General features: G+C 37.2%; 1 protein-coding gene across 7 annotated transcripts in view; it reads left to right on the plus strand.

The window, feature by feature from the left end:
* tnikb (TRAF2 and NCK interacting kinase b) overlaps positions 1–12,069 on the plus strand; it is a 62,224-nt gene that overhangs the window by 23,669 nt on the left and 26,486 nt on the right. For all 7 annotated transcript variants that reach the window (XM_084398353.1, XM_084398354.1, XM_084398351.1 and 4 more), the window contains exons 3-10: positions 4,793–4,849; positions 6,282–6,407; positions 8,091–8,201; positions 8,329–8,419; positions 10,162–10,292; positions 10,409–10,463; positions 11,165–11,243; positions 11,367–11,542. In XM_084398353.1, the coding sequence (XP_084254479.1) occupies positions 4,793–4,849; positions 6,282–6,407; positions 8,091–8,201; positions 8,329–8,419; positions 10,162–10,292; positions 10,409–10,463; positions 11,165–11,243; positions 11,367–11,542 (826 nt within the window). The remainder of the gene's footprint in view (positions 1–4,792; positions 4,850–6,281; positions 6,408–8,090; positions 8,202–8,328; positions 8,420–10,161; positions 10,293–10,408; positions 10,464–11,164; positions 11,244–11,366; positions 11,543–12,069) is intronic.

Raw genomic sequence — 12,069 nt, forward strand, 5'->3', positions numbered from 1 at the left:
AACATTTTAATTGTTTATTAATAAACAAGTGTTTTCTGTAAAGATGAAGTTGACAATAGCCTACTGACTCGCGATCTTCGCAGCAGTGATCGGGAGAAAAGCACTTTTCATACAGATTATTTTTTTTATTTTTTTTAATGGTTCTTCTGTAGATAAGTTATATTTCTTTTTTTTTTTTTTATTATTGTTATTTTTCGGTGTGAGAGGCGAGTAGGCTACCTTTTATGCTGAGTTTCGGTTCATGGATGATAGCTTAATCTCCAGTTCAGGCGCTGGCTGCTATATTTAATTTTTAGGCAATTTATTAAATCCAGGAAATTGGGATAATGAAATACTGATTAAAATAAAGATACAATTAATACAAAACGAAATTCGTTTTAAAGAAAGGCTTTGTGCTTTCTGTTTGAGGTCTCTGAAAGTTTTAAAGCAGTATTTTAGTGCCGCTTTCATAACGGCCGCGTGACGAGTCCGTAATGTCACGTAACATTGTTTTTTTCCTCATAAATGCGAACACGAAATGACTTTTTTTTAAAAAGACAACCATCCACAACTTTATAATACTCCAGCAAAGTAGCCTACCTCTTTTTGGTCAACATCCTCCTTTTTGTAGACGAAATAGGCTAGTCCCAAATAGCTGATTTTGACTTTTTTGCGGCGGATCCTCTTCGTCGCGCATTTTTAGCTATAGGATTGCCAGTGAATGTTGGCTGTGAGCGGTGAGCGCGTTCCTGTCAGATCCTCACTGTGCAGGCACGCGGAACGCGTATGTCACCCCAGCAAAAAGCCATACAACAAACTTGTGTTTAGGCCTACTGTGTGCTACCCTGGTGCTACCGTTCTCTTACACTATGGGTGCTACTAACGTAACGTTACCCTTCACATCGCATGTTCCGGCGATGTGACTATCGCTCATTCGCACATCGCGATGTCGATGTTAAAACAGAATATCGTTCAGCCCTAGTATACATATGTATGGAAATACCCAGATTACCTCCTGCAGATGTACACTACAGTAGAGTGCACTTCATGATGTATAGCACTCGACTTAATCATCATTTCCATTTTTAACTTCTTTCTTTACTCATTACTTTTACTTTACTTTAATAAGATCTTACCTGAAAAGGTTTTAAGCCGCGTGTCCACTAGGGGCATAACAAAACACTCATGTCAAAATTCGATACAAATCGCGATACTGAACTCACGATACGATACTATTTTAAGATAAAATAAAGAGAGGGTTTTATTAATTGTATTATTATCAAGAATATTACCCGCAAATAAAGTTGGTTGGGACGGCTGGGTAAAAAAAAGAAGAAAAAAAAAAGTGTCCTTTCGTGGACACAAGGCTTGAGTTTATTATATGTACATTTTAATCTTTTAATATATTTAAAAAAAAACTGTCAAAGTGTAAGACATTTTTGCATAAAACTGCAAAATCGTATTTATCAAAGTTACCATATTTATTTTCAAAATGTAACATGAAATGTAATGTCGTCATATAACAACAGTTTGAAACGGTTTTCGTTGCGTACTGTTTTGCATTTTGTTTCTAAAAATATTGGACACTATACGGCATATATGTTAATGCAGTATGTTAATATTCCATTCTGAACATACTGTACTTATTTGGATCACTAATATTGCATGGTCGGCACATTTGTGCCTGGCTTTATTATGGCTTATGGCGGTTGAGGACAGTCTTATCTTACACGTCGGGGCTCCAGAACTTTTCAGTTAATCTCTGTCAGGATGCCAGATGGTTTTTCCAGTTAGCAGTCGGCCATGTGTATCTTCTCATCAGGAGAGACGTGGAGCTGTAGAGCTCAAATCCATCACACATGCACCCATTCAACATGTCCACACATCTGATTCACTAATATGCCAGCATAATTTATTACTATTAGTCGGTTGTATTATCATGATGATTGGCTCATGTGTTCTGTCACAGATGTATTCAAATTAGCCAACATTTTTGTCCAGTCAGCATGTCTTTCCAGTTCAAAAGCTTCACCCCTTCCAAGCCATATCTTTTTATTTCAACAGAAGAAACGCTCTCATGTTGTCCTAAACCTGTATGAGTTAAAGGATGACAGAATTTTCATTTTTGGGTGAACTATCCCTTTAAAACACATAGCATGACAAGCACCACTGACCCCCTGGGGGTTGTACAGTAGAAACCTTTACAGTTTCGAATGATGTTACTCTTATCTGCATGACCAAAAATACAGAGTATTTTAAGTTGTTTCCGCTGTTATCAGGAAAAATTGCAAGTGATTCCGCCGGTGCCTCCATGTCATGCAGTAAGCGTGCTATACATTATCTTCCACTCTCTGCACAAACACTTGGAAATGTGCCTAATAATAGTACACATTTATCTAGGTTAACGTTAGAGCGAGCAACCATGTAAAGTTGCTACTTACATGTTTCAAATGATAAGCCATATTTGAGGTCGATTTCCTGCTCGACATACTGTAATTACCACGAGGACCCGCTGTTAACGATCTGTCCCTCACGGACTGCGAGACAAGTTTGTTTGTTCGTTTTTTTTCGCGATTAACCGGCTAAAATTTTGGTCGAGTATACTGTGTTTTCAGAGTGGCTTAGTACTAAATGCTAGCCTGGGAAAACCCAGACAACTTCCGGCAAATTTAGATTTGCTCTGCATGTAGTCTGGCAAAGAGCTCATTCAAGCCTATTTCTAATCCGTCGAAATCGCGGCACCAATCAGAAACGTTGGGGCAGGCTTTACACAATGACGATCGCTCTGATTGGTTTTAGGTCTATCCAATTGCGCCCAGAGGCATTTGAGCGACGTCCGTTGGTGAAGCGCACCAACTTTTAAATGCATTATTATATTCAAATTGCAAACACATGAAGACAGTCTCCATGAAAGACCCACTGGCAGATGAACGTGCTACTACATTTCTCTCCGAAACGGTAGGAAATTAAATTAGATCTAATAGAGGATTGTAACTGTGACAAGATGATTGATTTACGTGACAGGATGCACGCGACAGATCCGTCCGATAAAGATGACGAAGTAATATGTCCCAAAGCTTGCCTACTTTTTTGCTACACATTCAAAAGTAAATACCTTTTCTTCACAAAAAGAGTACATACTTTTATGGCGTAGTGTAACTTAGGCGAATTGGGACGCAGCATATGGCTTTACACGATGACGATCGCTCTGATTGGTTTTAGATCTATCCAATTGCGCCCAGAGGCATTTGAGCGACGTCCGTTGGTGACGCCCCTTTGCAAATGAGTTACTAATGAAGCTTTGCCAGACCATAACTCAATTACTGCTGAGAATGGTCTGGTTTTAACCAGTCTAACTAAATGCCACTTCTCACAAACTCCGGCTTTGCAAGCGCTGTGAGTTTAACAGGGCGAAGTGTGCTAGGTTCGCTTTTTTTACATTCACATTTGCATAATTTCATAGGGATGTTTTGTTTACAGCATTTAATTTATATTACACCATTGAAATATTAACTTAAAATCTCAGGGGGTACTTCAAGTAAATGTTTAATGTCTAAGAAATTTGGCTGTAGAAAAATTTGGGAACCCCTGTTTTAGAGAGAAGTGTGGCTGATATATAAGATATTACACTTTTTAATTTAATGTTAGTAAATAACACATGCTGCAGTTCAATTTATGTTGTGTAATATTTACTAAACTAGGATTTAATTTGAACTTGAAAAAATGTACCTAAATAACAGATTTATACTAGTCTCGATTCTGACACTTATCAGTCGATGCCAATAATTAAAAAATGTAAAATTTCAGCCGTGGCGATTATATCTGTCGACAACTAGTAAAAATCAAATTATTAGACGCTCAAATTGGGATCAAGTAAAGACATATTCAGACTCAGTGCACATCACGCCATGGCTCCTACGAGTGTCTGTGTTTGATAAAATGTTGAAAGTTCCCTTCTCTTCTCATTTTTATATAGCCATGGGGTTTGTCTGGGTTTCTCCACTCAGTAGAGGTTGAAGTTGTTAATGAGCACTGATGAGACTTGTATGACGCTCTCTCCTCATGTCCTTCTTTCTGTTTCCCACCTTTTTTCGCTCCTTCCCTCCTTCTCTCGCTAAAACATCTCCTCTGCTCAGAATCAAAGCGGTGGGAGTGTGTTGGGTGAGGAGATGAAGTGTGCATAATTCATTCTGAAGAGCGCACACTGGGTGATTCTGCCGTTCAGATGAATTCACTTCTGCTCAGATCTGCTGCGGTATCTCCTGCTATTGTCCCGAAACTCGGGACCTGCTGTGCGTGCAGATGATCTGTGTCCACGGTGTCTGTTTCCCTCATTCTGGTTATGAAATGAAATTGAGCTCAGGGGAAGTGAGGAACTTAACAGGTAAACAGGAGGGAATTGGGGGAGACCCGGGACAGTGATTTCCATTTCCACATTCCTTCAGTTCCTCCATAACAGCGCAACGGTCCAACTTGCATAACGCTTTTGGAGGTTCATCCAATCCAAACAGAGTTGTCATCTGGTGGCATTGTAACACACACACACACACACAATCACAAACATAAAATGGTACAGCCAAGAGCCCGAGATCATTCACACAGGTTTTTGGGTCTGTTTCAATCATTTTAGGAAGTGAGAGTGTGTTTTTTCTTTCTCTGCTATTACGTAAGGATGGTGCCTGCCAGAGAGGCTTACGTCAACCTATTCTTCTGCCACAGATAGATCTCATTACCACACGTTCAATAATGCTGGCATGATGTTAGTATGATACTCGTAAATTATATTTCCTCTCTCCTTTCTTTCTCTCTTCAGGGACGCCATGTCAAGACGGGCCAGCTCGCTGCTATCAAGGTCATGGATGTCACAGGGGTAAGAGCGCAAGTGGTGCAGGCCATGACAGTTTCAGTTTGACTTTTACACTTTCACACTTGCCTTTTGTGCATGATGTCATTCAAACACACACAAACATGAATGGGTCATTCTCAGTGACATTTGTACCTCTTTATTAAGTCATTTGAAATTACAAAAACAAAGTACCGGGTCTTTAACCACCATAGACGTTGAAGGACCAACAGAGGGACACACATCATTCCCTCAATATTCAGATTATTGGTCAATCATGGGATTTTCAAATGCATCAAGCATATTGGAATATTTTAATTGTAAAGATTTTTAATTTCATTAAAAGCTAAATATTGACTTTTAAAATATTTTATTAATGTTGTTATTATTAAGTCTCTTATACTAATAAAATATATTAATAAAAAAATAAAAATAATATATATATATATATAATTATATAATATTTTTTTGATTATTAATATAATATTTTTTATTAATATATTTTAAGTATATATATATATATATATATATATTTTATATTATCAGTGATATTGTGAAATATTTTTACAATTTAAAATAATGTTTAAATTTGAGTATATTTTAATATGTAATTTATTCCTGAATTTTCAGCATCATTACTCCAGTCCTCAGTGTCACATGATCCTTTAGAAATCATCCTAATATGCTGATTTAGTGCTCAAGAAATGTCTTTATTATTATCATTGTTGAAACCAGTTGTGCTTAACATTTTTCTGGAAACTGTTACATTTTTCCCTGGATTCTGTGATGAATGTAAAAAAGTTCAGAAGAACAGAATTTATTTGAAACCAAAATCTTTTGTTACATTACAGATTAATATAGTACCTTACAGTATTAATTTCTTTTGAAAAAATCTCACTGACCCAAAACTTTTGAACAGTAGTGTGCATTCAAATATGAATAAAAACGATATTAACATATATTAAAATATTAACTTTTTTTTTTTTTTTTTTTTTTTTTATAACCCATTACACTGATATTCTGAAGTTTTTTATGTTAAAATACTATTAATATAATAATGTGTAATATACAGAGATAACTATAAGTAAGCCATTTGTAGGTTGATTCTGTCAAGCATTGTCAAACCATTGCTTTGTCTGAGAATTCCAACCAGCCGGCATAGCAACAGACTCAACCAATGGGATGAGTTTGGGGCGGGGCTTTCTGTTTGGATGGTGAATGACACACTGTTTGAGGAAACCTGTTGGAAAACAATCATTTTATCCACAATGTTGTTGTTGCTAGTGGCACAGAAAAATAACAGTAATACAAATGATGTACTTTTACTGTTAATTATATGCAGTAGTATATCACACTGTAGAACACAAATGGGGCTATTTCCTGACAATGACTCGCTCGCAGACCAAGATGCATGATATTTTCCGGCTCTGTCTCAAGTGTTGTCTGTTTTATTTGACAGGATGAGGAGGAGGAGATCAAAGCTGAGATCAACATGCTGAAAAAATACTCCCACCATCGCAACATCGCCACCTACTATGGTGCCTTCGTCAAGAAGAACCCACCTGGCATGGATGACCAGCTCTGGGTCAGTCTTCACCAGTAGTAGGCGAAAAGAATTAGGGATATTTAGTGTGTGATTGTTTCATTGTTTTTGTATGTAGTACAGTAGTGTTAGGGAGTAGATAGCTAAATGTAGTGATGTTAACTACATTTTAATAATAAAAGAACAAACTTTTATTTTCATTTTCAGTAGTGTGTCAGTAGTTTAGGTGTTTTCAAAACAATGTAGATTTGTCATTCAGAGGTAGTGTAGTAATTAATTTTTTTATTTTTTGTGTGCTATTTTTACCTTTGAGATAGGATAATATAGTGAAGGCAGGAAGTGAAGTGGGAGAGAACTACTTGTCGAAGCACTGCCCACAAAGCTATCGACCTAAGTAACAGAAAAGTAAACCTGAAATAAGACCACAAATGTGCATTAAACTCTTTGAGTATTTTGTAGTTTAAGAAGCTAAAGCCTCAAAATACCTTCCTCAACTCAGGTTACAGTTACCGAATTCTCATTCAGAAACGCAGTGTTCACACTCTGTACAGAGGTGCCGAGGCCTTGTTGTTTTTACCATTGAATGCAGACTGCCAACCTCATTTCCTTTGTGGTGAGCTTTGTCGTTCTTTTTGCCCAGCAACATAAAAATAAGTGCGACAATGAAGACATTTATTTGCACAAGAGCCTCTGTCAGCACAACCAGCCTTCATTGGGGGTCTTTGCAAGAAGGATTTCCCTTAGAGACAAAAACAGTGTTGCCAACTCAGCAGTCGTGACTTTGGAGAGTCCCAGAGGCCAAACATATTTAGACCCATCTGAAGGCTGGCTCAAGAGAGCATTCAAAACCAATCGGTGTTTCAGAAATAACATCATATTCTGCTCATGAATTACATTTATTGACTTTTATTGTGCCCCAGGGGCCCCTAATGAGAACAGGGCTCTTTTTATGAATGTCTTGGGAGAAAATGCAAAGGCAAAGAAGTAAAAACACTACTGGGTTTAGAAGTTTGTATGCCACTGCCACTTACTAAAACTCTATATTAAAGTAGGGCTAAAGGGGAAAAAAGAAACTGCTTGACTTTGACTTTTTTTTTTTTACTGTGTCAAATCTTTTTCTCTGTACACAGTTGTGAAATTCCCCTTTTTTAACCACTAATACTTTTTATTGTACCCTTCTATCTTGGCATTTAAACTGACGTGGGAAAATGAAGTTGCCCTAGGACAGTTGTGTCACTTATAGACCTAGTTTCCGCTAAAAAGCGTGAATTTGTGAGTGTGAGTGTTGAATGTGGCCTCTAAATAAAACACAGGTTCTGCCACTTGTGTTCTGCTGTAGCTAAAAAAAATATAGAACTTTATAGCTCAAATTTATTATAACTTTTTATTTCTTTTAATTTTTGTTCCTCAAATCATCTATGGTATTTGACACCCTTGCTTTGTCCTCAAATTTAATTTCAGAGGATATTAAATAATATTATGTAATTGTAAAGACAGAGGAAAAGATAACCCACAGTGACTTCAATTCAAAAGCCAGAAAATTGTGATTGTTTTTATATATATATATATATATATAGCTGATTAGCCAGTATTTCAACATCAGTTCCTGTTCACATCACACATGACCTCTAAATGGAAATAATGTGTGACAGCGCCTTAGCATTTTTATCATTCTTGTGGCTTATTAGGTTTTATCCTAATTTTGTTGGGGTGCTGTGTCTCTAGTTGGTGATGGAGTTTTGTGGCGCCGGTTCAGTAACGGACCTGATAAAGAACACCAAAGGGAACTCTCTAAAGGAGGAGTGGACTGCCTACATTTGCAGAGAGATCCTCAGGGTGAGTGAGTGTGTGTGTGTATTCTGGACCACTAGAAAACTTATTAGCTTCCAGATGTGTTATTTCTGATGGGTCCCTCATTTGATCTTCTCCAGTTAAATTTAACCTCTTCATCTGGTTTTGATAGGGTCTGACCCACTTGCATCAGCATAAAGTCATCCATCGTGACATCAAAGGTCAAAACGTTTTGCTCACAGAAAATGCGGAAGTCAAACTTGGTGAGTTCACACCCCTGACAGCTGTAACACAAAAACACAATGTGCATTCTGCACTTATACGAAGCACTACGTATTCTACCATCTAGTTTATAAGTGTTAGAAGGTTATTCTGTCATTCAACATCGCAGTCTGATAGCCACTCCCCCTCTGCTACGAATAGAAAGCTAGGAAAATTAAGTGCAATAAGTGTCCAACATTCCACACTTCGTTTTTTGTTAAATAAGTGTGTCATCTGGGTATTTAAATTGTACCCTTTTCTTTTTGGAATTTACAGTGTGAACATACTACTCGCACTATTTATACAAAAAAAATGGCTCAACACCTAATGTTGAGGTTTAACTAAGGAAAAGCAGCAATTAGGGATGCACCGATATGAAAATTTTGGTCGATAACCGATAATTCTTTATGTTTGAAAGTCGATAACCGATATATTTGCAGATAAATCTAATCCAAATTTTTATATAATTTTTGAGAGCCTGATTACAAAAACAAAATTCCCATTAAAAGGCATGTCCCAAGCACACAATTATAATGCTTCTCATTATAATTGTATGTAGCCTATATGACAGACTGGCGCTGCACTTAACTGTATTTTCCTTTTTGAAGTGATTTTAATCATATTTCAAGCTATTTAAAACCATCATGCATCTGAAGTTTCTCAGCTTAAGGAAATAATTCATTATTTATCGACTTTAATATATCGGCCAAATGTTGTTATCGGGCCGACACCGACATGGTGGCCGATATATTGTGCATCCCTAGTAGCAACAATGCTAACTAAACTAAATTTGATCTTGCAGTAGCTTACAAATGAGATAAAAGCATTAATAAAACATCGTTCATTTAAATGAGAAACTATATTCATCAAAAACGTCAAAAAAAAGTTTTGGGTCAATAAGATTTTTGTTTTTGAAAGAAATCTCTTATGCTCACCAAGGCTGCATTTTTTAATGTGAAATATTATTAAATTTTAAAAGCTAACTATTTTCTATTGTAATATTTTTAAAATGTGATTTATTCCTTTTTATGGCAAAGCTGAATTTTCAGCATCTTTACTCCAGTCTTCATTGTCACATGGTCCTTCAGAAATCATTCTAATGCTGATTTGGTTCTCTAGAAACATTTCATAGTTCAGAAGAACAGCATTTATTTGAAATAAGTTTTTTATTTTTTATCTTTTGATCAATTCAATGCATCCTTGCTGAATAATTTCTTTAAAAAAAAAAATCTTACTGACCCCAAACTTTTGAACCGGTAGTGTATGTTTTCAGTTTGATGTCACATAATTTAAGGTCCTTGTGTTTGTGCCAGATAAATACTACACTGTTGTTGTTTTTTTAATTAAATGAAGTGATAATTTAACAGTCAAGATATTACCCCTTTAAATAGCTTCAGTGTAGATATGTTGGTATCTAGCTACTTTTTCAGTAAGCACTTTGAGTTATGAGAAGCTCGTAACTCCCTCAGTGTTAGTTTGTGTATGCGTGTTTTTGTGTTGAGGAACCCGTGACCCTCCTCTGGAGTTATTAGGGCTTGTCATTGAGTTGTTTGAGTTTGGGAGACAGTTCAGGATGGTTGCTATGACAACGCTGCCTGCGGTGAGGAGGGAAGAGTGGCACAGAGGCAGATGGCAGAATGCACTTCATCAAAGACCTCTCTGCTCGTTACTGCACGCAGACACATTAAGGCCAAATCTTCCCGGTGTGTTTGTGTGTGTGTGTTTGTGATTGCGTGTTTTACAGTTGATTTTGGTGTGAGTGCACAGTTGGACCGCACCGTCGGTAGGAGGAACACTTTTATTGGCACACCATATTGGATGGCTCCAGAGGTCATAGCCTGTGATGAGAATCCAGACGCCACATATGACTTCAAGGTATTTCAAGCGATTCTTAATTACGCTGTCACTTTCTTCTCACAGAACCTGATTGCTTTAGTGTGAGGGTCTTGTTTGGCTTAAGGCACAAATCCTAAAACACCTTTTTGTTACAGAGTGATCTGTGGTCGTTGGGAATTACGGCTATTGAAATGGCAGAAGGAGCCCCTCGTAAGTCTAACACAATGCAATATGATGTTAAAGTACCCCTATTATGATATTGTTTTGGGGTCTCCTACAATAGGTTTACATGCATCCAAGGTCAAAAAACGATTAGATTTTCTCATTTACATTGCAGCATCACCTCTTTTCTCACAGTGTCTGAAACAGTTCAATTAAGAATTCAGTCTCTCAGAGAGCCTGCTCTGCTCTGATTGGTCAGATGGCCCAGTCTGTTGTGATTGGTCACCATTACTCTGGATGCTTCCTCAACACTTGTATACACAGTGATATGAACCGTAACGATGTCGTCGGTTTTACCGTATCAAACTCTTCCAGTTTCATTAGCTATAGTGTTTGAGGGTGGGTTAAAATAAACGTTCGCAGGCAGCCAATGAAGACCATAGATGGGCGTTATGCAAATTTGTTACAAACCTACGTAGGTTCGAGTAGGAAGTAAGGAATTACTGATGACTCGTTTTAAGGAATTGGTTCTTTCTTTTGAGAGACAATAACTCCATTTAGTGCTCACATTGACCTTTGAAACCTTGCACAACTTGTACATTCACGAACAGCTATATTACACACTACATGAAAGGTAATATCTGGTAAAGTATAATAGGGGCACTTTAAACACATGATGGGTGTATTTTCTGTGGAATTTAATGTGTACACAGTGATTGCTAAATGCATACACCTTTCTGTTTCCTCAGCGCTGTGCGATATGCATCCCATGCGTGCGCTTTTCCTCATACCCAGAAACCCAGCTCCCCGACTCAAGTCCAAGAAGTGGTGAGTCAGGCATGACTGAACCCCACGTCATTTTGAATATACACTTCAAATATACACCTGATGATAATAAAAAGGCCTGGGCATCAAAACGGAGGAATCTCAACAGTATGTCATTCTCTATAGGTCTAAAAAGTTCCAGTCATTCATTGAAAGCTGTTTAGTGAAGAATCACAATCAGAGACCAAGCACTGAACAGCTCATGAAACATCCCTTCATCAAAGACCTCCCCAACGAGAGACAGGTCCGAATTCAGCTCAAAGACCACATTGACCGGACCAAAAAGAAGAGAGGAGAGAGGGGTGAGTTTACTTTGTTTCTGTTTAAGCTAGGTTGAATAATATAGATTGAACTGATTTTAATCAATCTTCATTTTTATGAACCGATATTGATTCTTAAATCTCAAGCTCAATCTTTTACATGAACGGAACCATTATTTGTGGCGCAACACCCAACCAATAATTGCAACTTAGTTACTTTTGATATGATTTGAAAAGTCTCAGCTTTCAAATTCTGTCAATTTGATCTTGAATTTCAAACAATACATCTCATTTTGGAGTTCTTTAATGTGGCATGACAGATCGCTGTAGCACCTCAGGCATGTGAATCATCTCTTCCTCTTTAATAGTTATAGCGAGAAATAAACATGAATGAACATCAGAAGGTATGTTGAAAGATACTGAACAACTACGGCATGTCTCGTGTAATTAGTCAGTCAGAGTTTCAACTGTGGAAAGACATCACTAAAACATCTTCAATGTCCATAGCTAGATAAGGAGCATTTTGCTGAATATATTACATGTTCTTTATATTTCTTACCTGTAAGTGA

The sequence above is a fragment of the Rutilus rutilus genome (genome assembly GCF_951802725.1).
Source record: "Rutilus rutilus genome assembly, chromosome: 24".
In the NCBI taxonomy this organism is placed as follows: Eukaryota; Metazoa; Chordata; class Actinopteri; order Cypriniformes; family Leuciscidae; genus Rutilus; species Rutilus rutilus.